The 27,278-nt window shown below is 47.5% G+C and overlaps 2 protein-coding genes and 1 long non-coding RNA gene across 13 annotated transcripts in view; 2 read left to right on the forward strand and 1 right to left on the reverse strand.

Moving 5' to 3' along the window:
• Cnr2 (cannabinoid receptor 2) overlaps positions 1–6,226 on the reverse strand; it is a 27,977-nt gene extending 21,751 nt beyond the window's left edge. For 3 of the 10 annotated variants that reach the window (XR_010043008.1, XR_010043009.1, XM_063235761.1), the window contains exon 1: positions 5,614–6,226. The gene's annotated coding sequence lies outside the window, so the exon portion shown is untranslated. Of the gene's footprint in view, positions 1–5,609 lie in introns of all 10 variants that reach the window. The other 7 variants (XM_063235757.1, XM_063235756.1, XM_013154100.3 and 4 more) reach the window with 5 other exon arrangements.
• Positions 4,971–22,463, forward strand: LOC134472956 (uncharacterized). Of its 2 annotated transcripts, XR_010043011.1 has the most exons (6): positions 4,971–5,188; positions 5,762–5,844; positions 18,390–18,455; positions 21,308–21,451; positions 21,553–21,682; positions 22,233–22,463. It is a non-coding gene; the product is annotated as an uncharacterized LOC134472956 (long non-coding RNA). The 2 variants fall into 2 exon arrangements; XR_010043010.1 differs by having other exon boundaries at positions 21,553–22,463.
• Positions 22,464–23,724: 1,261 nt separating this feature from the next.
• On the forward strand, positions 23,725–27,025 carry Pnrc2 (proline rich nuclear receptor coactivator 2). The gene is made up of 3 exons (XM_003471327.5): positions 23,725–23,933; positions 24,782–24,987; positions 25,256–27,025. Exon 3 carries the CDS (start codon positions 25,274–25,276, stop codon positions 25,691–25,693), a length of 420 nt encoding a protein of 139 aa, XP_003471375.1. The 5' UTR covers positions 23,725–23,933; positions 24,782–24,987; positions 25,256–25,273; the 3' UTR covers positions 25,694–27,025.
• The last annotated feature ends 253 nt before the right edge of the window (positions 27,026–27,278 follow it).

A 27,278-nucleotide genomic window follows, 5' to 3' on the forward strand; every position in this document is an offset into this window, starting at 1 on the left:
CTCTAACTTGTGACCCTCCTGCTTTAGCCTCTCTGTATGCAGAGATTATAGCTGTGCACTTCACATTTGGCTATTTCCTTGAATTGTTGACATTACAATTCCCTGTGCTCCCTTTCTTTAATCACCAGCTCATCCGTGTCATAAAACAAACAACATAAAACTAAAAATAAAAGCAACATAAAGCCATCTATCAACTAAAGTCATTCCAGTGGATGAATGATTAATAGTCTGGTTGCAAATCATGAGACAACTGTTTGATACCCTCTACCTGTTGTTTTTTGATTCTTACATTTATTCTATAAAGTTCTCACATTGAAAAAGTATCTTTTATGGCTGGGGATAGAGCTCAGTGGTACTTTGCAAGTACAAGGTCCTGAGTTCGATTCTCAGTACCACCTTCCCCCAAATCTTTTAAATATTACAGTAACTACTTAACAATTTTCTACATAACAGAGACATCCCGCAAACTTCCAGTGATGTAAACCTTTTGAGACACCTTCCGTTGGTGGAAAAAATAGGTAAAAGCAGTGGAAAGATACGTGCACCTGACTCCTCCCTGTCTGCACCGTCCACCTGCTGAGAAGTGCCTTCCTGCTCCTCCCTTGATATGATCCTGCTTGACATGACCACAGCCATCTTGGGAACAACTGCGAATTGCCAGCCAGGTGACACTCGGGCCCATCCCAAGCGCTGTGGGATAAGCAAAGTCCTGAAGACAGTCAGCGGATTGTGCGCTGCTGGCTGCTGGCACCCGGGCTGTTTCTTAACCCACATCTGACCTGTGACGTATCAGTGTCTGAGAAAAGCCAGGTACTTTCCAGTTGGCTGCAGCCCCCCTTTGTGGAGCTCAGCTACAAACTCCTTTTTCCTGTTTTGGGGCACAGGGATCCTCCTGCCTGCTGCCATCCAAGGTACACTTCTTTTTAAATTCTGGTACTGGAAAGTGAACCCAGAGCCTTTAGTGAGCAGCATTTTCAGCCCTTTAGTTTTTTGTTTTGAGTCAAGATTTTGTTAAATAACTAAGTTGTCCAAGCTGGATTTCAATCTGCGATCCACCTGCCTCAGCCTCCCGTTGGAGGCGTGGGCATCACGCCTGGCTCGCAGGCTCTCTTCTGTCTGTAAATCCCCAGTGAGGTGTCCTCTGCGAGTCCTGGCTTTCTCTGCCTGTCTTCTGTCTCTTAGCGCCTTTCCCTGTGAGCGACCAGCTCTCTCTCTCTCTCACTGTCTTTTCCAGACCCTCGCAGTGCTCAGCAGGTTCCTGGGCCCCGCCTGCGGCACTGTCAGATCATGTGTGACCCGACAGAGCCACAGGGAGATGCAGAGGATCGGCTCAGTGAATTCCAACAGAGGCAAGGCCTTGGCCGCAGCTGTGGTTCTCAGAGAGCAACCGTGGGCGGCCTCAACCCCCAGGGAGACGAGGAAGCCACCAAGAGGAGGGCGGCAGATTTGCCGAGAGAAGATCCCAGGACCTCACCCCTCAGGCAGCAGCAGCAAGGAGGGACGACGTGGAGGGGAAGCCAAGACACACAGGCCCCGACCTGCTCAGGCACCAGTGGGTGAGCCCCCACTCACAGCCCCCTGTTGGCACGGGGTCCCAGCAGCCTCCTCACACCTGGCTCTGCCGCTGTGGGGCTCCTCCACTCGGATGCACCCCACTGGTTTGCCCTAACCTGCATTTTCTTTTTGGCCTTTCAGGTCTTTTGCATGTGGGGTGGGGACAGGGTACATCCCATGCTCTGTGGACCCCGGCCCTCCCCAGGAGGAAGAGGCGTCAGTTACATTTTTATCCTTTTGTGGGTGCTGCTGGGCGAGGGTTTTGTAGTTACTCCTTGGGTTATCCTTGAACCCAGCAGAGCTGAGTGCCCTGGTCTCGGCGGGGTTCTTGTTCTGCCCTCTAGCCTTTGGCTTTCATGAAACAGGGACTATCTTGTGACCTCAGCGTCCCTCTTTGTCTCCTGGGACAGAAAAGATGCGATAATGTAGTGACAGTCTGCACACAGGCAGGGAGGGGCTCTAACTGATCTTGGGAGATCACTACGGAAATGCCAGGTCCTCCCAGCCAGTTTGGAGCCTCAGGGCCTGGCACGGCGGAAGCGAGGCCCAGTGAGTGCTGGGCTGGATGGCACATTTGGGGAGGGGCTGCAGCCAGCCACATCCAGGTGACATGCGCCCCTCATCCCAGGAACGGCTCTCAGGTTGTCTGCGCCATGATGCCTGAAACACGCTCTGGAAAGGACACAGTAAGGACAGCAGTGGCGAGCGCCATGGCACAAGCCTCTGATCCCAGCCACTTGGCGTGGGGCTGGGGAGCACTGAGGTGGGAGGGCTCAAGTTCAAGGCCAGCCTGGCAACATAGCGAGACCCTGACTCAAAAGCAAGCAAACAGCCCTCAACCGGGGTGCCTGAGCCTCGAGGCCACACTGCCCCTGGCACCTGTGAAGCACCCTCCACACCTGTTCATTAGTTTGGTTCTCCCCACAACAGGTGGGTGCTGGATCCCAATGAATCTGGCTGGAGGCTTGCACTGCTGTGTACCACCAGCTCCCCATGACCCTGTGTGAGGTTTAAACCCGTGTGAGGTTCAGATTCTTACCTCACGAGCATGGGTGGTGACAGACTGAATGAGTGAAGTCACAGAGAGATGGCACGGAGTGATTGCTCAATGCATCGTAATTTTTGTTTCTTCCCCAGCAGCATGGGGGATTATGAGCCCAGGGCTTTGCACCGAGCTACATCTTCAGCCTTTTTAAAAGAATCTTTAGGTGGTGCCCATCGATACAGCACAGACAGAGCAAGCATTCCATCAGCTGTATTTGAGAGTCTTTATAACAAAGTGTGGGAGATTTTAAAAATTCAATTGATAAAAGTGTACTTTTTGGAAGTTAGGGGAAATACTTTAAAAGTAATAAAAACAGACCAAAGAAAACAAAAATCTTTTTTTTTTTTTTTTTGAGGCAGGGTCTCGCTGTGCAGTTCCGGCTGGCCTTGAGCTCACTTTGTAGCCCAGGCTAGTCTCAAACTCACAACGATCCTCCTACCTCAGCCTCCCAAGTGCTAGAATTAGAGGCATGCACCACCATGCCTGGCTCCAACAATCATTTTTGTTGTACATAGAAAAAAGACAAAAAAACCCACTTAATGCAACCTATTTAAAAAAAAAAACAACTTTAATTTTGACACAAGTTCTTGTTAAATTGCTAAATTCCTCAGACAGGGTTCAAACATCAAATCCCCCTGCCTCAGCCTCCTGGAGTGCTGCAGTGATGAGTGTGCACACGAAATCTGGCTCATGGATGATAATTTAAGGAAGAAGGAGAAGGAGAAGGAGGAGGAGAAGAAGCGGCCATCTGAGGCAGGCTGGGAGAGCTGTCCTAGCGCCAGTTTTAAAGTTGAAGTGGACTGGCCAAGGTCCCCTGACCGATGGGACAGGGAGATTAGGGTCCCTGGGTGTTTCAGTGGCTGAGGGACAAGCCTTGGGGCCACAGGGCTGCCCTCCGCCCAGGCTGCTCCACTCGTCCTCGGCCATGTGACACTGTGTCCCCCTCGGCCTTGTGACGTTGAGCAAGTCCCTGAGCCTTAGGTTTTCCTTATCTGTAAGATAGGGCTGGCTGTCTATTCCTTATCTGACGACTTTGTTAGGGTTTAGGTAAAAGCAGAAAGCTCTTTGCAAACAACCTTTCTTCCTGTGCAGTGAGAAGCGAGCTTCCACAGGCTAAGCCGTGCCCCAGGTGAGGAGGGCAGCTCCCACCTGAGGCTGGGACAGATGGGCCCGAGACTCCCAAGGGACATTGGCCTGGGGCCCCTTGAGTGCTGGGGCCCTGGGCTCTGCTCCCTGGGGAGGTGAGGGACCTCAGGACGACCCTGGCGGCAGGCCCTAAAGGTCAAAGCTCAGTGGTTTCAGGTCTCGGTAGAGAACCTGGGCCTCCAGCACGGCGGGGGCAGTGGAGAAGCTGGAGGTGAGTGGACCTGCGCTCAGGACACTGTGGTCCCTTGTGGCAGGAGCCAGGGTGTCGGAGTGGTTAGGAGGCTCCTCCCGTAGGCTCCATAGGTGACCCCAAGTATCAGCACTTGAGCAGGAGAGGGAGGCGGGGAAGCTGCATCTGCTGAGACTCAGTTTCCCGCTAGCCCAGCAGGAGGCTGAGTCCTGCTGACGGATTCTGTCCTTGTGTGCAGGGGTAAGTGGTGGAGTTGTAGGTTCAGGCGGAGGAGAAGGGACGAGGCCCAGGACCTCTGCTCTGTCCCCATAGCTGGCCAGACGGTGAAGGGATTTCACTGGACAGACAGAGGCTGTGCTCAGGGCAGGTCGGGGCCACCCAGTGAGCCACGAAGTGCTTACAGAGCTGGGGACAAGGTTACCTCCCTGAGCCCCTCACCAGCCCATTCTCCACCTCGTTCCTGGCCTCCAGGCCCTCAAGGTACCTCCATGCTGCCCATTTCAGGGAGGAACAGCCAGTGCCTCAGTTTACCACTGTCTCTAACCCATCGCTGGGCCAGAGGGGGTGGAGGTCAGAATCCACACCACGGCCATTCGCTGAGCAGGCACAGCGTGCTGACTTCACCTAACCGGGTCCTCACAGATGTTTGAGGCCCGAGTTGCTCAGAAGGGGAAACTGAGCAGAGGAAAGGAGAGTGGATCATTGGAGGCCAGAGCTACCTGTGATAGAGTCAGGATTCACCCTGGCCCCTGACCCCAAGGGCTGCCGTGTCCACACCTCTCATCCACAACTATGGAGCCAGGGGCTGCTCTTGGGTCTATGTGCCTCTCATTCTACTTGGCTGCCGCATGCAGGCAAACTGTATCTCCCTGTGCCTCAGTTTCCCCATCTATAATACAAAGCACTGAGCCAGGCATGGTGGCACACAGCAGTAATCCTAGCACTCGGGAGGCTGAGGCAGGAGGGTTGCCACAAGTTTGAGGCTAAATAGTGAGTTCATGGCCAACCTGGACTACATAGTGAGACCTTGTCTCAAAAAGCAGAAATAGAAAACCAAAACTAAAACCTAACAAAGCAAAGTGCCAGACTCAGGGGATCCCCAGGACCTGGACAAGCTTCAGCCTTTTGGGGTTCTTCCCCAGCCCACACTCTGCTATTGAAGCTTGCAGCTGAGGTGAAGGAGGACCTAGATGTTAAAGATGGGGCAGTGAAGCCAGAGTGCCTGGGCTCAAGCGATACCTGTGTGACTTCAGGTAAGTCTGTAAAGACAGTTGTGAAGATTAGATTAAAATTAAACCACAGGATCCCCTCAGAGCACACAGTAAAACTGTATTGCATGTGTGATTTTTATCCATGTGATGAGATGAAATCCCACTCCTGGCTCTTGGTCCTGTCTAAGCAGGGCTCCCATTAGCCCTGGATAGCCTGTGACCCTTGCTTCCCAACCTCAGATGTCTTGTGGACATCTGTCTTCTGCCCCATCAGCTGGCATTGATCTTAAAATCCTCCTGCTTCAGCCTCCCGAGTGCTGGGAATACAGGTGTGTGCCAGTGTGCCTGGCCCCACCCAAAATTTTAAACCCCTGGAGAGAAGGGAAAGATAAGAACACATGTTTTCTAGAATGAGGAAGAATCCTAAAAGAAAACAACAGTTAAAAAAAAAAACAAAACCTACTCACGGTTGCCAGTGGCTGCGCGGTGAGGTCTCGTCTGGGCTGCCTTGAGTCCACCTTGAGTCCACCTTGAGGGCTGGCCCAGGTCCCCCACAGAGCACCGCTAAGCCGCTGCCCTCCACCAGATTTCTCTTGCTTTTGTGCTTTCCCACAGATGAGTGAGTGTGGAGACCTGGCCTTCCGTCCCGTTACCACTTCCCCTCTGGGCCTCGGTGCCACACGGTTCTTGCCCTGCATGTAAGTTCTTCCCCATCGAGAGCTCTAGCCCGGGTGGTGCATGGGCCTGGGCCCTGAGTCAGGGGACTTGGTTCTAATCCAACCTAGATGTTAAGATGCTGAGCGACTCGTTAACGTCCCCAACGCTCTGCCTGCTCATCTGCAGTACAGTGACAGTGACGAGGAGCTCCTTCCGCTCTGGGGTCTCTGTCTGCCAGAGCCTGGAAGTCCCACTGCCCAGGGTGCTCAGCAGACAGCAGACATGAGTTATGGGTACTGGTGGGGTAACAGGGAAGGGGCACTTGGGGAACACAGCTGCCAGCCCCAGGGGGCTGCAGCCAAGCCCTTCACTCGAAAGCTCGGGCTGGCAGGTGTTCTGAAGTTCTAGCGGGCGAACTCTGTTTCCCAAGAGATACTAAAACGCCTGACTGTGATGTGGCAGCTTAGCCCACCCACAGTACCAGACACTAAAAACAAAAGCTTCAGTGTCTGCCACGCAAAGCAGCATTTCCGCTGACGTCTGTTAGCGCTGTGTGCCTCAGTACCCGCTCTGGCTAGGCAGGCATTACACCCCACAGGGACCTAAGTAGTTTCGCACCTATTATCTGGTAAAATGTTTCCGGAGACCCTTCTGTGTCCTAAGGACACAAAACTGAGGGTGATATGGTTTTGCCCTCCTGGCCCCTGGCCTGTGATCACCACAGCAGACTTCCTCACTAACTGCTCACTGTACCGGGGACCCTGGGGATGGTTGGGGGCAGTGCTTCTCCAGGAGGGAGAGCTGCCACATTCAGCGATTTAAATATCAGACAGGCGCATTTGACAAGAACCTGTACAAAAAGTTCTTTGGGTTGGGGGTTTAGTGGGGGTGTAGCTCAGTGGCACAGACTCTTGCCTGGCAAGCGTGAGGTTGTGAGTTCGATTCCCAGTATCACACACACACACACACACACACACAGACACACACACACAAATTGTCATTTGGGTCTGGGTATAGTGGCACATACTTGTAATACCAGCACTTGGGGGGCTGAGGCAGGAGGATCTCCATGAGTTTAAGGCCAACCTGGGCTACATAGTGAGTTCAAGGCCAGCCTGAATTAACACAGTGAAATCCTGTCTCAAAAAACCAAAAATAGAATAAAATTTAAGCGCTCACTTTGGCAGCACATATACTAATAAAATAAAAGTTATTTGGGACTGGAGTGTAGCTCAGTGTAGAGTGCTTGTCAGGCTCCAGGGTCTATCTCCATACCACCGAAAAAAAGTTATTGGTTACTTACATGAAACTGAAAGTTAACCAATTATTGTTTGTTTTATTGACCACCTTACTCAAACAGGAGATTTGGTATACCAGGATTCTTGTTTTTTTGGTTGTTAGTCCCCGGCAGGGAATTCTACTGACATCTAGTGGGTAGAGGCTGGGAATGCTGGTCAGTGTACACTGCGAGGGCCTCTGGGCAGCAAGGAATGACCCAGGTCAAGCCATCAGTCAGCTGGTGTTGGCTGAGCTGCTCTGGGCAGAGCCTGGCCGGCTCCCTTTGGTGTAAACCCAGTCTGCTGAGGCTGGGACGGTGTGGGTAATGAGACCCTTTGGGAGGTGACAGTGATGGTCTCAGCTAACAACAAGGACCGGGCAGTGAGGAGTGGGACAGAGAGTGCTGCATGTCAGGAGGGGACAGAGAAGACCGGGGAGCAGGGGAGGGGGCCCGCGGCCTGGCCACTCCCTTCTGTAGAAGTTCTGGGAGCACAGAATTGAAGATACCAGACTGAGCCCAATGAGGTGCAGCTGCTTGTCCTAATCCCAGAGCTCTGGCCTCAAGGAAGCCCCGCCTCGGGGCGCGAGGGGGAGGCTGTCACCTCCCCAGGTCCTGGCTCTCCTCTGAGGCTCCGCTGTGTGCCAAGTCACTTCTGTTGTCAGGTCTCAATTTCCCCATTCCTAGAATAAGGAAGTTGGCAAGAAGAGGCGTTTCCCTCTGCTACGGAGTCACCCTGAGAGCCTGTTGAAAAACAGATTGCTGGGCCCCATCAGAGATTCTGAGTCCACATTCTGGGCCCCGGCCCAAGAATCTGCATTTCTGAGGCTCCCGGGGCGTAGGCAGCCAAAACTGTGAGGCCTGGGATGCAGCTTGACAGCCCTAAGAGGGCTGATAAGGGCGCTCCAGGGTGTCCAAGGTCCCTGAAGAACCTGGGTGGGGGTTCTCCCGCCCCTGGCACCTTGACAGTGAGGATCTTGGGGGCCCTCAAGCGGCCTCACCAGCCCTAGCACTGAGAGACGCTGCCATCTGCTGGACGCTGTCTACGTGGTGCACCTGAATCTTTCTAGGACTCTGTTTCCGGTATGGATGATGGCTCGTGTCTGCAAGCTTGGGGAATGACAACCTTTCACTGAACTGTTGCTATATTTTACCTTCAAAAAGCCCGGTATTGAAGCCAGAGGTAGTGGCACACACCTGTGATCCCAGCTACTCAGGAAGCTGAGGCAGGAGGATTGTGACTTCACACCTGGCCTGGGCAATTTAGCAAGACCCTGTCTTAAAAATAAAAAGGGGGAGGGGCTGGGGATTTAGCTCAGCGGCATAAGCGCCTGCCTTGCAAACAGGCAGTTGTGAGTTCAATCCCCAGTACCGATAAAAAAGGAAAAAGATTAAAAAAGGGGGGGGTATTTTAAAAATTATTTAAATTTTTATAATACAAATTTATAATGTATGCATATATTTACCATGTGTGACAGAGGTCTTGAACTATGTAAATTATAGAAGAACTAAAGAACCTATTCGTTGCCTCATGTGCTTATCATATGGTTTCTGTGGTGAGACCTGTTTTTTCCGGTACTGAGCCCACACCTCTCTGTTGAGCTATATCCCCAGCCCAAAGAATAGGTTCAGTCCTCAATATTGAAAAAACAAGAAGTCATTATGTTCAAGAAGACATTAGTTGTCATTGGGCATGGTGGCACTTGTTGCTAATCCTAGTGCTCGGGAGGTTAAGGCTGAGTATCTAGTAAGAATCTGTCTCAAAAAGCTGTTTTAAAAAAAAGGGTAATTTACTTGTTAACTGGGGCTGCGGATATAGCTCAGTGGCATAAGAGCCTGCCTGCCAAGCGCAGGGCCCAGAGTTCAAGGCCTGGTTAAAAAAAAAAAAAGCCAACCCCCAAAAAACAAAATAAAACAGAAACTTAGTTGCTTATAATGATGTACAACAGCTCTTTTGCTCTTTCTGTCGAATTCAAATTGAATCCTTCAATCAGCATCTTCCCACCCTCCAGTTATTTGAACTCGTTAAGCATAGATGTGGTGATCATATTTATATGGAAAAGGATTTGTCATCATTAGAAATATTTTACTGCAGCCCTCTTAGATGGCTCCATAAGGCATTCTTTTTGGGTAGCGGAGGAGACAGGGTCTCACTACATATTCCAGGCTGGCCTCGGGATCACAGCAGTCCTCCTGCCTGTGTCCCGAGAGCTGTGATTACAGGTGTGGGCCACCATGCACAGTGTTGTGGGTGTTTTGTTTTGTTTTCCTGAGACAGGGTTTTTCTCTGCTGTCCAGGCTGGTCTCAAATTCATAGGCTCATGTGATCTTTCCACCTGAGTCTCTCAGGTAGCTGGGACAGCAGGTGGCTGAGGAGAGCAGGTACACGTATCATAGGGGCGTGGCCACGGACAGCCTCTGGACCTAGACTGGACCTGTCACCAGACAGGGGCCGAGGAGATCCATCAGAGAGGAGCCGAGGACTTCGACTCAGCCTGCCAAGTAGTTTCCTGACTTGTCACAGAAAAGAAATTCAGGACACGGCAGTGAGAGGCATAGAAAAGTTTTATTAGGTACAGTTAAAGTGCACATTCAGAAAATAGGCTGCAGGTCAGGAAGAGAGACAGACAGACATATGGTTTTTAGGTGGGAATTTGTGAAATCTGTAAATTTACAGAAAGCACAGGCTTAATGTACAGGTAAAATGAGAGGACAATTTACCTTGGCAATTAAATTAATTTATAAACATAGTATCATTAAAGGATTGGGATGTGATGGGCCCGGAAGAAGAAAAGACACAAACAGACCTAGGGACTGCCAGGCATGGTGCAGCATGCCTATAAACCCAGCACTCAGGAGGCTGAGGCAGGAGGAAAGCCAGGAATTCAAGGCAGCCTTAAGTATAGAGGTGAGTTCAAGGCCAGCCTAGACTGCATAGCGAGACCCTATCTCAAAAAAGACCAAAAAAAAAAAAAAAAAAAATTAAAATAAAATAAAATAAAAAATTTTAAAAAAGAAAGAAAGAAAAGAAAAGAAAAAAAGGGACTGTAACCACCCAGGGAAAAACCTAGGAGCTATAGATCTGGATGGCTTTGGAGAACTTAGTGTCCTAAAGTTGCAGATTTTTCATTATGATTTTTTTTTTTTTTTTTGGTTGGTACCAGGGATCGAACTCATGACCTTGTGTTTGCCAAGCAGGCACTTATGCCGCTGAGGTACACCCCTGTCCCCCTAGTTGCAGGTTTCTTGAACATATAATTTACATACTGCGATTTTCCTGGTCTCCTTCCCGCCTGTGTTCCTCTCCTGCCCCAGAGCTCCGCTGGAATCCTGGAGGGGAGAATCTGCACACCTCCTCCCAGGAGCTGTCCTCTTTCTTTCCCTCTCAGGTCCCTGGAGGGGAGGGCCGTGGGCACTCTCATGGTGCGCAAACTGGAATTTCATCCGAATCTTGGGGAGAGCTGACTGTGGTTTGAGGGGGCCTGACAGTCGCATTTCCAGCCAGCTCCATGTCCCTCCATGTCTGTTTCAGTCATTTCTACATCCTGGTTGTCCAGCAGTAGTTGGTACATGTCAGGTGCTCAACTAATACCTGTCCGGCGGAAGAATGAATGAAGCAGATGGCCTGGGAGCGGTTACATAATGCAGCTTACCCCTCTTATGCAGCCAGCAAGTGGCAGGACTGAAATTCAAACCCAGGACTGGCACTCTGCAGCTAGTGTAACTTCTGGGCTGTAACTGTCTCCTTCATTCAACAAATATTTACTGAGAGCCTAAACTTGCTGGGCATTGTGTTAAGTTCCAAAGTGAGAACAGTAAATAAAATGCACAAAGCTCTGGTCCTTGTGGTGCTGCATCCCAGTATCTTTCCACATGAAAAGAGATGTAACCTTTTTCTTTTATTTTTTTTTCTGCAGTACTGGATGTTGAATCCAGGGCCTTCAGACAATGCCAGGTACTCAGCCCTTTTCTATTCTTTATTTTGAGACAGGGTCTTGTTAAGTCACTAAGTTGCCCAGGCTGGGCTTTGAACTCATGAATCTTCTGCGTCAGCTGGGATCACAAGTGTGTGTCACCACATCTGGCTGAGATGCAGCCTTCTAAGATGAGGCCTGTGTGCTGACCCTGCTACTTACCTACTTACCTGTCCATGGCAGGCATAACTAGTCAATCAAGACTCAGATTGGCCTACATGCTGCTCATGATCCTCCCCAGTGCTGTCACAAGGATGATGCTGTCAACTTCCTGAAGTTGGCACCAAATACATCTTACTCATCTTGTGTGAATTGTGTCAACAAAGTCATGGTGTACTGTGCAACCAGCACCTCTGGGATCACAAACGGGAGTGCCATGGCTAGCATAGGACTTGGGGCTCCTCCTTGCTGTTCCACACAGGGTCTTCCTCATGCTTCTCCCCGACCACTGTGCTGTCCTGGGGAATGAAGGGCACGATGGCAAGACAAAGGGCAGAACCAACAGTCCTTGAGACCACCAGGTTTCGCTGGTCCTGGAAATGTAGCCTGGTAAAGGACGGGGCATGGGTTCCAGAATGGGTGTCCTTGGGTTCAGATCCTGGCTTCTGTACTCATCGGTCTGACTTTGGGGAAATCACTGCACCATTCTCAGTTGGGGTTTCCTTATCCATGTCAAGGGTTTAACATGAGGACCTGGTGAAATGAACCATGCAGAGGATCTAACTTAAAGTTTGGTGCATCACAGGCTCTGGTCTGGTGTCGGACACTTGCAAGTGAGTGCAGGAGTTGTTGGATGAATGTTTCAGCAGGAAATAGACATAAAAGCAAATCTGGTGGGTTGTATTTTCCAGACAAATGCAATACTGTGCCAGTCCGTGACCTTTCCCACGATCCCATGAGAGGTCTATGATCCCTCCCTTTGAAAATGGAAAGATGTATGTTTCTGTGTGTGTGCGCATATTGTGCTGCAGACTGAACTCAGAGCCCCTGCTAGGCAAGTGCTCCACTAATGAGTTACTACAGCCCCAACGTTTTTGTTTGTTTCTTTTGAGTCAGGGTCTTCCTGTGTAGTTGAAGCTGGTGTTTAATGCACTATGTACCCAAGGCTAGTCTCGAACTCACAGTGATCCTCCTGCCTCAGCCTCCCTAGTGCTGGGATTACAGACATGCATCACCACACCCTGCTGAACACAGAAAGATTTTTATGTTCATTTCAACAAAAAGAGTGTGACAGAGGTGACACTGAGTGGCTTTCTAGGTGGGAATACTTGCTTTTGAAGTCTTCATCTACCTTACTAGCAGCTGACTGTCCTGAGGTTGCCGTGCTGTAAGGAAGCCCAGTTTTCCCACAAGGGAGGCCGCAAAGAGGCTCTGGAGTAGGTGAGGGCAGAGAGTGTCCACCCACCTCCCAGCTGGTCCAGCTCCCTCCACCACCTGCCACCAGCAAGCTCACAGGGCGCCCCACTTTAGACCCTCCAGTGGATCTCTTCTTAATTCCCGGCCATCTGAAACTTTGAACACTTGAAACCACTGACTTTTGAGGACATTTATCATGCAAATACCCTGCAGGAGGGGCATCGCAGGAGTGTGCAGAGTGTGTTGGGAACACAGAAGAGGGAGCAACTAGAGAGAGCGGGATGACCCCGATGCTCCCAAGAGGGATGCACTCGAAGTGCATAGATCTTGGAAGTCACCCTTAGATAAAGACGATGAGATTCGGGGGACCAAGGCGAGCCCCTGCTTTTGCTGCCCCCACTCCATTCCCCTTTTCCTTAACCCCTGGTGAGCAGCTTTTAGCCTAAGGAACAACAGGAAGGGCACTGGACTTGGAGTGAGAGATCTGTGGCTCAGTGATGCTGAGCAAGTCGACTCGATGAGTGGATCCGCAGCTTCCTGGTTTACCAAGTGGAGAAACCGTGACTGCCAACATTCGTGGAATGCTCTGGGTGACCTGGGCACCAGACCCTTTAATTGAACCATTGCATGTAAACCTATGCACACCCTCTGTAAACCGCTACAGAGATGTTAATTCCCTCTCCCAGAGCTGCGCATCTTCTGCACAGCAGAACTAAGGTGGAAAACTCACCCATCCCAGGCTGGGATCCTTAACACCACTGCCTCAGCCGGGGTGGACAAAACTCAGGCGATGGACTGCACAAGTACAGGAGAGGGTCTGTGTAGGGCAGCGCAGACATTTGTATTTTCCTGACAGCATTGCTCTTGGTCTTCCTGTAGTAAGCACAGTTGCTCCTCTTTCTCTGGATCCTTCTGTCAAAGCTCGGTAAACAAGAAGACCCAATGGCTTAATTCACCTCTGCATCCCATGCATCATCTAATCCCCAGGAAGGTGATGAAGTAGGGCTCAGGCAATGCTTTAGAATGGAGTGCATTCCTTTTGTTAGCTGAAGCACTAAGGCAATTAAAATAGTAAACAACAACAAAAAAGAGGCTGGGCGTGGTGGCACCCTCCTGTAATCTCAGCACTCAGGAGGCTGAGACAGGAGGATCGTTGCAAGTTTGAGACCAGCCTGGGCTACAAAGTGAGCCCAAGGTCAGCCTGAACTGCATAATGAGACCCTGTCTCAAAAAGACAAAACAAAAAATTCACAAAAAACCATAGTAGAAAAAATACCTCCCAAAACATTAAAAATTAATTCTCAGCATTCTTGAAACACATACATTTATTTATTTATGTATGTATTTATTTATTTTTGAGACAGGGACTCGCTTTGTAGTTCAGGCTGGCCTTGAATTTGTAGCAGTCTTTCTGCCTAAGCCTCCTGAGCAGAAGTGCTTCTTTTAAAAATTTTATTGTATTGGGCTGGGGATTTGGCTCAGCAGCATAAGTGCCTGCCTGGCAAGTGTGAGGTCATGAGTTTGATTCCGGTACAAAAAAAAATTTTTTTATTGTATTAGTAGGTATGAAGCACATGCTTATACTCTTTGTGGGAAGCTGGTCCGTGTACCTAACTCATCTCTGTTCCTTCTTTCATCCTCTTCCCTGTATCCCCATCTCTTGATCCTGTTCCTTTTTGAGAAAGATCTATTACCATATTTCTTATTTTCTTTTTTTGTCTTTTCTTTTTTATTGGTACCAGGGATCGAACTCACGACTGCCTGCTTGCAAGGCAGGTGCTTATGCCGCTGAGCTAAATCCCCAGCCCCAATATTTCTTATTTTCCTCCTTATTTTTATTTTGGGTTTCTCTTGAAATAAACCATGTGATACTTAAGATTGTGTGTCTGATTTGTTACTTGAAACATATATATGTAATGCAAATTTTCTATTCTGGACTTAAACCTGATCCAACATGTTCTTTCTTGAGAACGTGGTTACAAAAAAAGAGAAAATCCAAGAAGCCAGGAGTTTATTTTTTTCTTTTCTGATACTGAGGATTGAACTCACGAGCTTGTGCTTACCAGGTGAGCACTTAACGCCACTGAGCTAAATCCCTAGTCCAAGCCAGGAGGTTTTATAGCTCCACTGCATGCTCCCTGGCACATGCACAGTGTCAGAATCTAACTGGGAGGATGTGGGGTGGAGCTATTTGAAGGCAAAAACTCTCTCAGTACCAGAGAGGCTCTGCAGAAATTTGTGTTTGCGAAGTTCTCTTGTGTGTGACCTGGCCCAGGAACTCTGGGGAATCCTGAGGGAGATTTTGATATTAGGAGGTAGAGACCGTGAAATTGGGCCCAGCAGCTTCCTTCAGACCGAGGGCCTTCGTAGAGAGTCCAGAGGACCTAAATCACCTCCCACATAGCAAGAAGGAAAATGCTATACACCAGGGTGGTGGACGGGTGGGTTTGCCTTTCCTTTTCCCACATGGCAGGGCAGCAAACTTCCAGAAGATGACGCTGCACCAAAATCCACAGCTTTCTTGAACCCACGATGGCTACACACAGCTCGTTCTTCCCCTCATGAGCAGCCAGCCAACCAAGGTTTCTGTAAATCATAACATTTCACACTCATGGGAGACACTGAATCAGCCGTGTGTGTGCGGACAGCACAGTGGTGGAAAGCAAGGCCGCCCTGAGCTCCTGGCGACCCTCCGCTAGGTGGCCCCTGTGCCACTGTGCCTGGCCCCACTGATATTTGTGAAGACCCAATTTTGGTTCTGTAGTTTTGTTATTTTTTGTATTCTGTATTTCAGTGATCTCTGTTCTAATCTTTATTTCCTTCCTTTTACTAGCTTTGGGTTTAGTTTACTCTTTTGGTAGTTTTTTAAATTACAAAGTTTAGTTCTTGATTGAGATCACGGTTTTAAATATAAGAATTTATAAAACAGCACACACCTGTAATCCCAGCACTTGGAAGGCTGAGGCAGGAGGATCCTGAGTTTGAGGCCAGCATGAGCTATATAGAATTCAAGACCAGCCAGGACTGCATCATGAGACCCAATCTCAAAAACTAAAATTCACTGGTGTCGTGAATGTTCTTTTTTTCTTACAGTACAGAATATGGGGCCTTTGCACTGAGTTCTTCTCCAGAACTTCTCTGTAATTTTTTATTTTGAGACCCCATCTTACTAAACTGCAGTTTTCCAGATCAAATTTGCAGTCTTCTTGCCTCAGCCTCCCACTGCAAACTGTATGTCTTTTAGATCTAACTGCTTTATTTTGGTTTTCAAATTCTCTCATCTCCTTGCTTATTTTGCGTCTGGCTTTCTCAGTCCATTACTGACTGTAGGATAGTGAAGTTGTGGTAAGTTGTGTAGGATAGTGAAGTTGTGTGTCCTCCTGATGGCTTAATGCTCTTCCCTCGGCCGGATAGATACCGAAAGCTCCCTCCCTCTCCTCCTGCACCTGTTTGGGAGCTACCGGGCTGCGGTGCCTTCCCAGCGGCGGCTCCTCCTCACTGGCTGCTGGGAAGCTGGCTTAGCCGGGCTCTGCTCCCTGATGCCTCACCGGAGGCCTCAGTGTTTGTGGACAGCTTTCACCTTGAAAACATCTTTCCAGAAGGGGCGGCCTGGTGGGGGCGCTCTGGGCGTCATTCTTGCTTCCTTTGCCTCCTTTCTGATCACGGTAGACAGAGTGATGCAAGTTTACTGCCTGAGGATCCCCCGGACCCGCAAGGGCGGCTGCCTCACTCTGGACCAAGCTGAATTCTTCGCACTTTCCATGGACTCTGCAGATGCCGCTGGGGAATAGGGTGTTTAGGGGCAAAAGTGTGTTCAGAGCCATGTGCAGTGCTGTGTGCCTGAGGCTTCGATGGCTACTCCAAGGCTGTGGAGTTGCCTGGGCAACAGAAGAACCTGGACCCCCCCCCAAAAAACAAACAAACAAACAAACAAAAAAAAAACCCTTGTATCAGATTGACCCAGGCTTACATTCTACCTGTGTGACCTTGGGGCAAATCACTTACTTTTCTGAACCTCAGTTTTGTTATCTGTTAAATGGGGCTAATACTACTAATATTAGTATAGACAGTAAGTTAGATAGAAAGAGTCTGGCCAGTCAGATAGGGCTGGGCCCTCGAGCGAGCAAGTCAGTGCAGCAGATAAAAACTCATTACAACTGTGGCCGGAGGTCATCTGTTGCAGATTGGGCCTCAAGATAAAGATAGAATGACCAGGCCTGATATAAGTGGTAACACCTGGTCTAATGACCTCTAGCTAGGTATCGGTCATCTTGAAGGGTGACCAAAACCCTCGGACTCATCCTTTCCTGAAAAACTTCGCTATGTGAGTTACTTCCCCACCGCATCAGTGTAACCTAAGCAGCTATACTTACGCTCTTATTGGTTGATCATGGCTGTGACCTACACTGTACCTGCGTGGCTGCGCTCTGTAAAACTTCCCCTGAGAAGCAGGGTCCTCAGCAACGCACTTGGGGGCCCTCCTGCTGCTCAGGAGCCGCACTTCTCCCCCTCAGTAAATATTTCCTCCTCTTAACCTCTGTTGTTCCTTAGAATTCATTCTTTGATTTTAGGGAACACAAGCTGGGGTATGGGACATCTAGCAGGGTTGAGAATAATACCTCCCTTGTGTCATATTCAGAAGTCCTGATATCATTTCCTATGTCAATATTAGCAGGGTTGGGAAGAGAAATAAAATAATACAAATTTCCTTTCCTTTCTTTCTTTTTTTTATTGGTACTGAGGATTGAACTCACGACCACGCTCTTGCAAGATAGGTGCTTATGCCACTGAGCTAAATCAAACAATAAAACAAATTTCTTTTTTTTTTTTTTTTTTTTTTGTCTTTTTCATTTTTATCGGTACCGGGGATCGAACTCACGACCGCCTGCTTGCAAGGCAGGTGCTTATGCCGCTGAGCTAAATCTCCAGCCCCCAATAAAACAAATTTCTTACCAGAGTGCCTTGTTCACTGTGAAGTACTCAGTGTTTACTATTATCTTCTAACAAGCATCACATTTGTAATACGCAGAAGATTGTGCTTTTCAATTGAATAAATAGCAGTTGTATTGAAATAAAGATGTTTAAAGGAAGGCAGTGCTGAGCAGGGCTTGGTGCTGAGCAGTAATCAAGAGACCAGAGTCGGAGCCAAGTCACTTTACCTCATCATGACGCAAGCTGTGGGCAGGGAGACTTCCTTGTTGCCTGTTGTTCCCAGGGTGGACGTCATACCCTGGTGTCAGCCAGGCCAAGCGCTTATAATTGTCCATTGAGATGATGCCAATCTTTTTTTTTTCCTTTCTGTGGCAAGACACAAGTTTTCCTGGGCTTTGGAAGCTTGACTCATGGTCTCTTTTCAAGTCCAAGCAATAGGCCGGAGGACAAACATTGTTCTGCCTGAGTCTGGAGAATTCCAGATGTTTGTGGCTTATTAACTGCCCAATTGATAGCTATGGAAGCTGTCAACAGTGATGATTTAGGATATTTTATTAGCTCCAGGATCCCCTGAGAAAATAGCTATCTTGCAGGCATGTTTTGTAAAAGGGCCATATTTAACATATACTTTTATAATTTCTTTATATTTTTTGAGACAGGATCTCACTATGCCGTCGAGTGTGGCCTTGAATGTAGTTCAGCTTGGCCTTGAACTGGTAGCAATTCTCCTGCCTCAGCCTCCCGAGTGTTAGGATTACAGGAATGTGCCACCACAACCAGCCCAGAACATGTCATCTTTGAAAAACATTTATGGTTCTTTTGACTATTTATAACAATTGACAGCTCCCTACCTCTCACAGATCCAATGTCAGAAAAGCAGCCACAAATAACAAGAGAGAACATCACCCACAAAGCTGGAGCTGGGACTTGGCTTGTATCCAGATGGTGGGGGCCAAATGGATACATAATTTCTACAAAATGTCTGGTACTGTGTATCAAAAGCTTTTCCTCTGTATTTACCTTATTACCTTATAATTTTACCTCCCAGGAATTTGTTGAAGGAAATTTATTGAAGACAATGAAGATTTGTTTATCAGGATATTCATCTTGGCAGGTAATAGCCAAAAAAAAAAAAAAAAAAAAAAAAAAAAAAGGAAATAGTGGAGAATGGTGAAAGCAATGACAAATGTCATGACCTACAATACTGTCCACAGTCATCTGTGTATATATATGTTGTAGTCAGGGTTTGCAACGAAAACAAAATACAGGACACATAGTTTATAGTATTATTTTATGATAGTCACCCAAAGAGTCAAATACAAAAGAGGGTAGGAAATCTAGCCACACACTAAGACCCAAAGAATCCAGCCGAGGGCCTGGATCCCATGACAACGTCCTGCGTGAGTCCAGCTGAAGACTTAGAGCCCATGACAGCACCTCTCATGAGGCCAGCTGAAGGCCGACAGCCCACGACAATATCTTATGCAAGTCTGTTTCATGGATCTGTGCTGGGAAGGCCCAAAGGTCAGCACGGAAGCCAGAAAGTCTGCGCCAGCAGACCGAGGGGCTGCACTGGAGTCAGGAAGCGATGCTCAAAGTAAGGGCCGGGGCTCCCCCAGAGTGAACGGCTGCCATTCTCAACAACAACGAAGTCCTGAGCTCCTCTGACAAGGAGAACAGCCAAGTTCATATCAGGAAAGAAGCCTGGCAAGCTCCGCCAGGAGAACCCAGGGCAACAGGAGAACCAACAGCACCCAAGAGAACCAACGATGCTACTTCTTCCTCTCCAGTTCTCCCTTTTATGTTGGCAACAATCCTCAGGAGGGCCACCCACACACAGCTCCACGCTGATTGGGTTCAGCGGGGGTTACAAGTTGACCACTAGTTGTCAATTCATCATGGCACATATATATGGAAATGTGTTCACATGGTGTTCAGGCCATCTTTGAACTCACTATACCCCCAGATTGGCCCTGAACTTGTGGCGATCCTCCTGCCTCAGCCTTCCAAGGGCTGGGATTGCAGGTGTGCACTATCACACCTGGCAATTTTTTACTACTGTTTTTACAGAGAAGAAGAAAAAAAAGGCTGAGTAATTGAGGGCTTACTATGTGCCAAGTGTTGTTCCAAATACTTCAAAGATGCTGACTAACTGAAGCCTTACAATAATGTCACTAGTTGTTATCCCCATTTTACAGATGAGAAAACTGAAGCACAGATAGGTCAGACAGCCTGCTAGTCAGTCTCATGGGAGGAAGACACAGCTAAGATTTGATCTGGGCAGGCTTTGGGGTCTGTTGTCAGCATGAGGACTACTGCCTCTCAGTACAGGAGAGAGACCAGAAGAGCAAACCTTCACACATTAGCGCTGCGGCTGCACTGGGCCAGGGGCAGAGTTGTGTTTAGCATGAGCAGGGCCCTTGGATTCGATTCCCAGCACCAAAAACGCCCCCAAATGATGATGACAACAATAACAACAACTAAAGGAGGGGAGGAGAAAAAGCTAGTTACAGTTATGCTTGGGAGATGAAATATTAGTGAGATTTATTTGATATCTGCCTTTCCACAGTTAATGTATTATTTATGTAACAAGGCCAAATTTCAAGGAAAATATTTAAAACACAAGATCTTTTCGGCAGACCTGAAGACATCTCTTTGAGCCATCGTCTCTTTGCCTGCAGAATGGAAATTGTTAGGCAGTTAGTGAGGGCATTGGCATGAGTTGCCAGTTAAGAAAAGAAACAAAGATGTCAGTGTCGTGAAGCTGCAGGGAGAACACAAACATGAAAGGACTTTGACGGCGTAGGGTCAGACGATATAAAACAGTCTAAGAGCGAGCCAGGGATGCGGCACACACCTGCAGTGTCAGCACCCTAGCAGGCTGAGGCAGAGAGATCTTAAATTCGAGCCCAACTAGGGCGACTTAGCAACTTAGACCTCGTCTCAAAATAAAAAAGGGCTGGAGATGTTGCTCAGTGTAAAAGGACCTGGTTCAGTTCCCTTTACTGAAAAAAAAAATTCAGAAGCTATTATACAAAGTAAAAAGTGAGGGGGAACAGAAAGAAGGGAAAAGTGAGAGAGAGAGAGAGAGAGAGAGAGAGAGAGAAGGAAAATATGAAAACAAAGCTTTTGTAAATGGGAAAGGGAGGAGGTGTGGAAGGGAAGGGAGGGGAAATGGGAAAAAATAAAGTTATATCATGTACAGTTACAAATTCTCTATTACGAATGTGATCCGTATGCATATATAAATACTACAAACATAAAGAGAACTCCAGTAAAGCCGTGAGCTGTAAAGATAGAGATGAGATCGATTGCTGAGAGGAAACAGAAATAAAGGTGGCCTGCGGGCATCACAGGAAGAAGCAGCAGGTCTTCATGGTGGGCAGCCCCAAAACTACAAAAGGGAAAGCTTTCGCTTGGAGGAGAAAGCTGCAGAGTGCCATGCCCTGGAATGCTGGTGGACACCACACGAGGTTCCAAAACGGCGGCAACACATTCAATGACACAAGATAGACACTGCATCGTACAGTCAGATTCACAGCGCTCAGGAGTCCAAGCGCTCAACCCCTATAGCCAAGAGAGAGGAAAGCCTGGCTACTGCTCCAGCTGGCAGCAGGCCGTGGCGGCATCTACATGGAGCTGGTTTTAGGTGCATGGAGAATGCACGCCTTCTGAGGCTGAAAGGCTTCCACCCCAACTTAAGAAGGCCCGGAGGCCAGGCAGTGTGCCCCTGAGAGGGAAGTGCATGAAGCTGTGAGTGTGAAGGGTGCAACAGAAAATCAAGACGTTTGGAAAAGTCAGGAGTGTGGATCAGCTAAGGAAAGCTGCAAAGACAGAATGGGTTTAAGAGAGAAGCCAAGGAAGTGCAACCCCTGCAAGTGCTCCAAAACCTTTGGAGCTCACAACCAGACTATTTTTTTTTTTTTAATTTTTTTTTTTTGTCTTTTTCTTTTTTATCGGTACCAGGAATCGAACTCGCGACTGCCTGGTTGCAAGGCAGGCACTTATGCCGCTGAGCTAAATCCCCAGCCCCACAACCAGACTATTTCAGATGCTGAGCTGGGACTCCAGGACTTAATGTGTGCCCTGCTGGATTTCGGACTTCCTTTGGTACCATTCCTTTGTATTCCTGTTTGTACCCTTTGGAACGGTAATGTTTATCTTGTGCCATTGAATGTGAAAAGTGTTCAACTTTGTTTTCATTTGTGCAGTAGGTTACAGCTAAGAGTTTGCTTTAGAATTTGGCAGACTTGGGCCTTGGACTTTGCAGCAGTGCTGAAACTGTTAGCGCTTTGGCAGATCTTGGAGATGGACTAAATGTCTTCTGCATAGAGGATGTCGGTGAGTCTTTGCGGGGCCAGGGGTGGAATGTTGTAGTTTGAATGTTCCCCCAAAGCCTCATGCAGCCTCATGGAGGTGACTGAGTCTAGCATTTGTCATTGGTTCATTGCCTAGCGCTGGGATTGTTGGTGTGAGTGCTGCACCTGCCCAGGGGTGGGCAGCTGGCATACAATCTAAAGGAAGAGAGAAGGTGTGCTTTCCCTTTTCTGCCTGTTTCCCCCTTGTCACTTTGTTCACCATGAATGGTTGCTCCTCACCTCTGCCATGCTGCCTTGGAGCCAACTGAGTGTGGACTGAAACCTCCAAAAACTGTAAGATAAATACACCTTTCTTTCCTTCATTTTCAGTGTCAAGTATTTTGTCTCCATGACAAAAAAAAGTAGCTAAGACAATATCAATATCCATATTTATTTATTCCTAATTCAATTCAATTTCAACTTCCCTATTCTGCCTTTATGGTAGCTTCATTGTGGTTCTTTTGCTAGGGAAATGGTAAGGTTCAAAGTATTATCTGAAGTATTTGATGAGATATTGTTTCCTGGTACTGCAGAGCATGCTGTTACCTCGTGGGAACCACTGTCTGTCTCAATGCTGCCATCTAACCTGATTAATGAAAAGTTTGGGTTTTCCAGCCAATCTTCTATGAAGATCCCCTCTGAAGAACTTTGTTGTTTCTTCGGGTCAACAAGTCTATTTGTTCCAAAAGTATCCCTTCTTCACCATGGCTTAGAATCACACAAATAAAGTCACTCCTTTTGCTATGATCTTTAGAAACATTGTACAGGCGTGGGCCACCATACTTGCCTACTGCAATGGATTTTTTTTTTTTTTTGTACTGGGAATCCAATGCGTGACTTTGCACTTGCCAGGCAGGCTTTGTGCCGCTGAGCTGTATCCTCAGTGCACTGGTTTTAAAAGAAAACACAACTGAATCAATGGGTAGGAGAAAGGAGGACAAGGTGGGAGTGAAGAGAAGAGGGTACATTGGAGAGAGATTTGGACTAGGATAGTAAAAAGAATTAGAAAAATAAATGGCTTAAACTGAAACTGAAACTGACTTATAAGTCATTATTTTGAAAAATATTGCAAGGACCCTTTTTGAGGTCAAAGTCTTAAACCATCAAATATAGCCTGGTATTATCTGGCTGGCTGTCCCAGGAAGCTTGTGAAATATGGGGAAACAGATCACATGTTACTAAGATAGCAGTTGGCTCACCAAGTACATCCTATTTGAGTATGCTTTAGCACCAGAAAGTCCCCAAGCTTAAAAATAGCTCTTCGTTTTACCAAATTACAATAACAAATGACATTTTTAAGACTCAGTAACTCCTTAAAATCTGTAGCCAGGACAGAAGGTTGGACTGGGAGGTGAAACAAATTTGTCCTGTTCCCCTTCTCTGCACTTTGCTGGCATAATTAAAGGAACACCCCCCCCCCTTTTGATACCAAGGATTGAACTCACAACCTTGCGCTTCTCAGGCAGGCGCTTATGCCACTGAGCTATATCCCCGGCTCTCTGCCTCTTTTCACTTACAAATGACACACAAAAAAGTCATCTGGGAGCAGCCCTAACCCTGACACTGTTTCCCAGGTACTCAATGTTACAGGCGCTGTGATCAGAAAAATACAGCCTCGGCGGGTTCGAGGGTGTGTGGCGGGCGCGCAACCGTGACACGGGCAGATACAGGGCTCTAACTGAAGCTGGACCGGACGGGAGGAAGCGGCCACTTTGGTCGCGTGTCGGAGCCCCCGCAGACGGCGGCGGACGGACCGGGGAGCAGGAGCCCGGCCCCGGGAGCGACTATACGGGAACCCTTCGCCCAGACCTATCGGTTGTTGCGGGACGCGAGAACCGAACGCCCCCTCGCCCCCGGAAATTCTCCGAGGAGTTGCGAGGGATCACTCCCAACATGCTCCTCCCCGAGGATTTCAAACCCTTCGCATCAACTATCTCCCCGCCCAGGCCCCCTGCCTGCCCCAGCAACAGGCGGTGACCCGCTCCTCATTGGCTGGACCCTACAGCCGTGCTGATTGGCCGTGCAGCCTCCCGGTCCCGCCCCTGTGCTCGCCACCGCCTCCATTTTGTCGGTAAAGACAGAAGGAGATCGGGTCGGAAGAAGAGAGGGTGGTCTGCAGTTGGCTTGTTGGTGGTGCTCGTGGGCTTTGTCTGAGCCGTGACTGTCGCTCCCTGGAAAGGAAGGGGAGCTTCGAAGTCGAGAGGGAGCCGCCGCTGCGGTCCGAGCTGAAGTCGGTAAGTGGCCGCAGCACGGCCATGTTGGCGGCCGCTCTCTTTTGTTGGGAAGGCGGTGGGCGAGGCGCTGGGAGCTGGGACCCGGGCGGGGGTGGCTGCCGACGCGAGTTGTGATGAGTCAGAAGCCAGAACTCGGTGTTCGCTTAGGTTACTAAAACTCCAAAAGGCCGCCTAACTATCCTCGAGGAAGGAAGGGGCTTACTCCTGCTCGTTTGCTCTCGGAACATGAAGCGGAAACGAAGCCGGACCTTGGCCGTAGGGAGGTGCGCGCGCACGGTGACTGTGTCTGGTGAAACTTGAGTTAGGGGCACTTAGCCGAGAAGAGCATTCGCCACGCTCGCAGACGGCGGCTTCGTGGGGAATCGGTTTTGTAGTGTCAAAAAAATCGAAAATTGTCATACAACCTTAAAAGCATGGTTTCTTAGTTTTAGCTGGGAAGGCTATAAATTAGTATCCTGATCACAAAGGCTTTTCTTGGAGACGGTCTCGCTGCGTAGTACAGGCTGGCCGTGAATTCACTACGTAGTTCAGGTTGACCTCGCAACGAAACCTCCTGTCTGAGCTACCTACTGCTGGAATTACAGGCGTGGACTACCATGCTCAGCACGAAGATCTTTTCTAGGAAAAAAATAAAATTGGTAGGACCTGCAGTTACTCTAAAAAAAGTCCCTTAGGAGCTCGAATTCTTAGATGGTAATTATGAGGTCAAAGCTCCCATCCTGACACCGAAGGCACTAGAAACTTTTGTTCCGGAAGTAGTCATTCTTTCGCAGTCAGCTCCTATTGTAGTATGTAAATAATCACTCTCTCCTGTTTTTGAATTGATCAAGTAATCCTTACTTTTCTAGCAAGGACTTCTCTCAAACTTGTGTGCTGAGGAGACTCAGATGTTGACCTCAGCGTCTAGACTGAACTTAGCAGATCAGCCCATGAAAACTTCTGCATTGAGACAAAGGAAAGGATCCGCAAGAAAGCAGCACCTATTATCTTGGGCTTGGCAGCAAGGAAGAAGACAAGTAGTGGAAATACTGCAATCTGAAAAGCAGACTGAAAGGTATAAACTCACATCAAAGTGGGACATTTCATGATGGACCCATTCTAAACCACTTATTTTTATAAGAAGCTTAGTTCATTTTTCTTAGGAAAAATAATACAGGCAGTGCATAAAAGCACAGTCTTAATACTGAGTTAAAGCATCTATGGAATGTCCACTTTTGGGGGTCTTACCAGGATTTCTGGAGTTAGAAACTGGAGCTGTAAGAGCTTAAAAGAACTGTTGAGCTTTCCTTATGGGAACTTAAATCATTTCCATCTCCTTACAGGTGACAAAGAAGTTGAAGATGGGCGGTGGAGAGAGGTATAACATGCCAGCTCCTCAATCCAGAAATGTTACTAAGAATCAACAACAGCTTAATAGACAGAAAACCAAGGATCAGAATTCCCAGATGAAGATTGTTCATAAGAAAAAAGAGAGAGGACATGCTTATAGCTCCTCAGCAGCTGCGTGGCAGGCCATGCAGAATGGTGGGAAGAACAAGAATTTCCCAAATAATCCGAATTGGAACTCCAGTTTGTCAAGTCCCAGCTTGCTTTTTAAGTCTCAAGCTAATCAGAACTATGCTGGGGCCAAATTTAGTGAGCCACCATCACCAAGTGTTCTTCCCAAACCACCGAGCCACTGGGTTTCTGTTTCCTTTAACCCTTCAGATAAGGAAATAATGACATTTCAGCTTAAAACCTTACTTAAAGTGCAGGTATAAAGATGTCTAAGTTTAATTATATTTACAGATAGTGGTTAATTGGTCTGAAAAAAATTTACTAGAGAATCTAAGATTGATGATGTAAAGCTACAATCAGACTTCATCTCATTTGTGTTGTGTGCACTGTGATATAGTATCAGTGCAACTTTAAAACTAATTGTACTTGATAATGGTCTCAATTAGGTAACTTAAGTGAAATGACTCAAAGTTTAGATTTGAGGAATCAACTTTTTATTATTTAGCAAGGGAAAACAGTAATTTAAGACTCATGGGCCATATTTACTTAACAGTGATTCAGGCAGACACCTGAGAGTTTAATGTCTTAGGAATACTCAAACCAGTAACATACCAACAACCTAATAATGCACTGTCAAAAGAAAATGTGAATTTTTCTTAAATAGTTGTATTTTCCTAAATTGTACAGTGATGAATGTGTAATTAGAAGAAAGCACAGTAAATAAATACCCTGGTTGCCCTTAGCAGGGGAAAAAAGTGCCAACAGGCATCTGACAACAGATGCATTAAAAACTTTTTCTGCATCAAACTTTCAAAATACATCTTTGTGTTACAACTTTGCACAAGCTATTCTGATAGTATCTGGCCTCATTCTTGGGAGAGTTTAAAGCGGGGAGTGATACAATGTGACAATTTTAAGTACTTAGGGAAGAAGAGCCATGTAAATACATGTAATAAGCTTGTAGCATATGTACAGTTTTCTTGGCTTTTATCCTGCAAGAAATATTTTGGTATGAATTTTCTGAATGTAAGACCATGGACTGTTAACACTATGGCCTAGTTTTAGAGGTCCACAATGCTTTTTAAAGTTTGCTCTTGTGCTAAAGTGCCAGTATATGTATATTATAACTGATTCGGTTGTAACTGTATTTCAAAGTAAATCTTAATGTTTTATATTGCAACTAAAGTTTAAGCTGCTAAAACATTCCTATTTTTAAGAGATGAAAAGTGCAGTACAAGATTCTGCTACTATTCAGTATTTAAATCCAAAGATTAATTCTGGCTTTTGTTAGAGGGAAGTGACTTTTGGTTTTTTGTCATTAAATCAACCCAAGGGACCATCATGCAAAAGATGATATGTCTTGTGTGACATTCAACAACCCCCAATCCAAAATACAGTGTTAATCCAACCCAGTAGTGAGTTAGAAAAAACTTGCTTATGCAGTTTTCTAATGGCATCACTTTTGATGTTTATAAACAGAAAAGTTATATTGCCCAAGTTAAATACTGAATATTCTAAAGTTTATGTAGGTCTTGATGTATTATACAGTATGAATCTGAAACATGAAATTAAAAAATAAATTTTTTTTCTCCCTAGTAGCTTGTTTTTAATGACTTACACTTCACCAGTCCTCTCCTCCCATGGCTTGTCTTTTTCCTTCTCCTAGTACTAGGAATTGGACGTTAGGACCGTGCACTTACCAGGCAAGCCCTTGAGCCACTGAGCTAAATTCCTGGCCCTTGTTTTTAAAAACTGACTTATCTGTCTTTCTCTTGCTCTTTTTTGGGGCAGCGTCTGTGTAGTTTAGGCTGGTTTGAACTCATGACTGGTTTGCTGTCCAGTTATTTT

The sequence above is a fragment of the Cavia porcellus genome, unplaced genomic scaffold (assembly GCF_034190915.1).
Source record: "Cavia porcellus strain 051 isolate PalLab524CR breed Dunkin Hartley unplaced genomic scaffold, mCavPor4.1 scaffold_25, whole genome shotgun sequence".
In the NCBI taxonomy this organism is placed as follows: domain Eukaryota; kingdom Metazoa; phylum Chordata; class Mammalia; order Rodentia; family Caviidae; genus Cavia; species Cavia porcellus.

Coding starts and splice junctions, on each gene's coding strand:
- Pnrc2 (XM_003471327.5), top strand. CDS start 25,274: ATGGGCGGTGGAGAGAGGTATAACATGCCAGCTCCTCAATCCAGAAAT.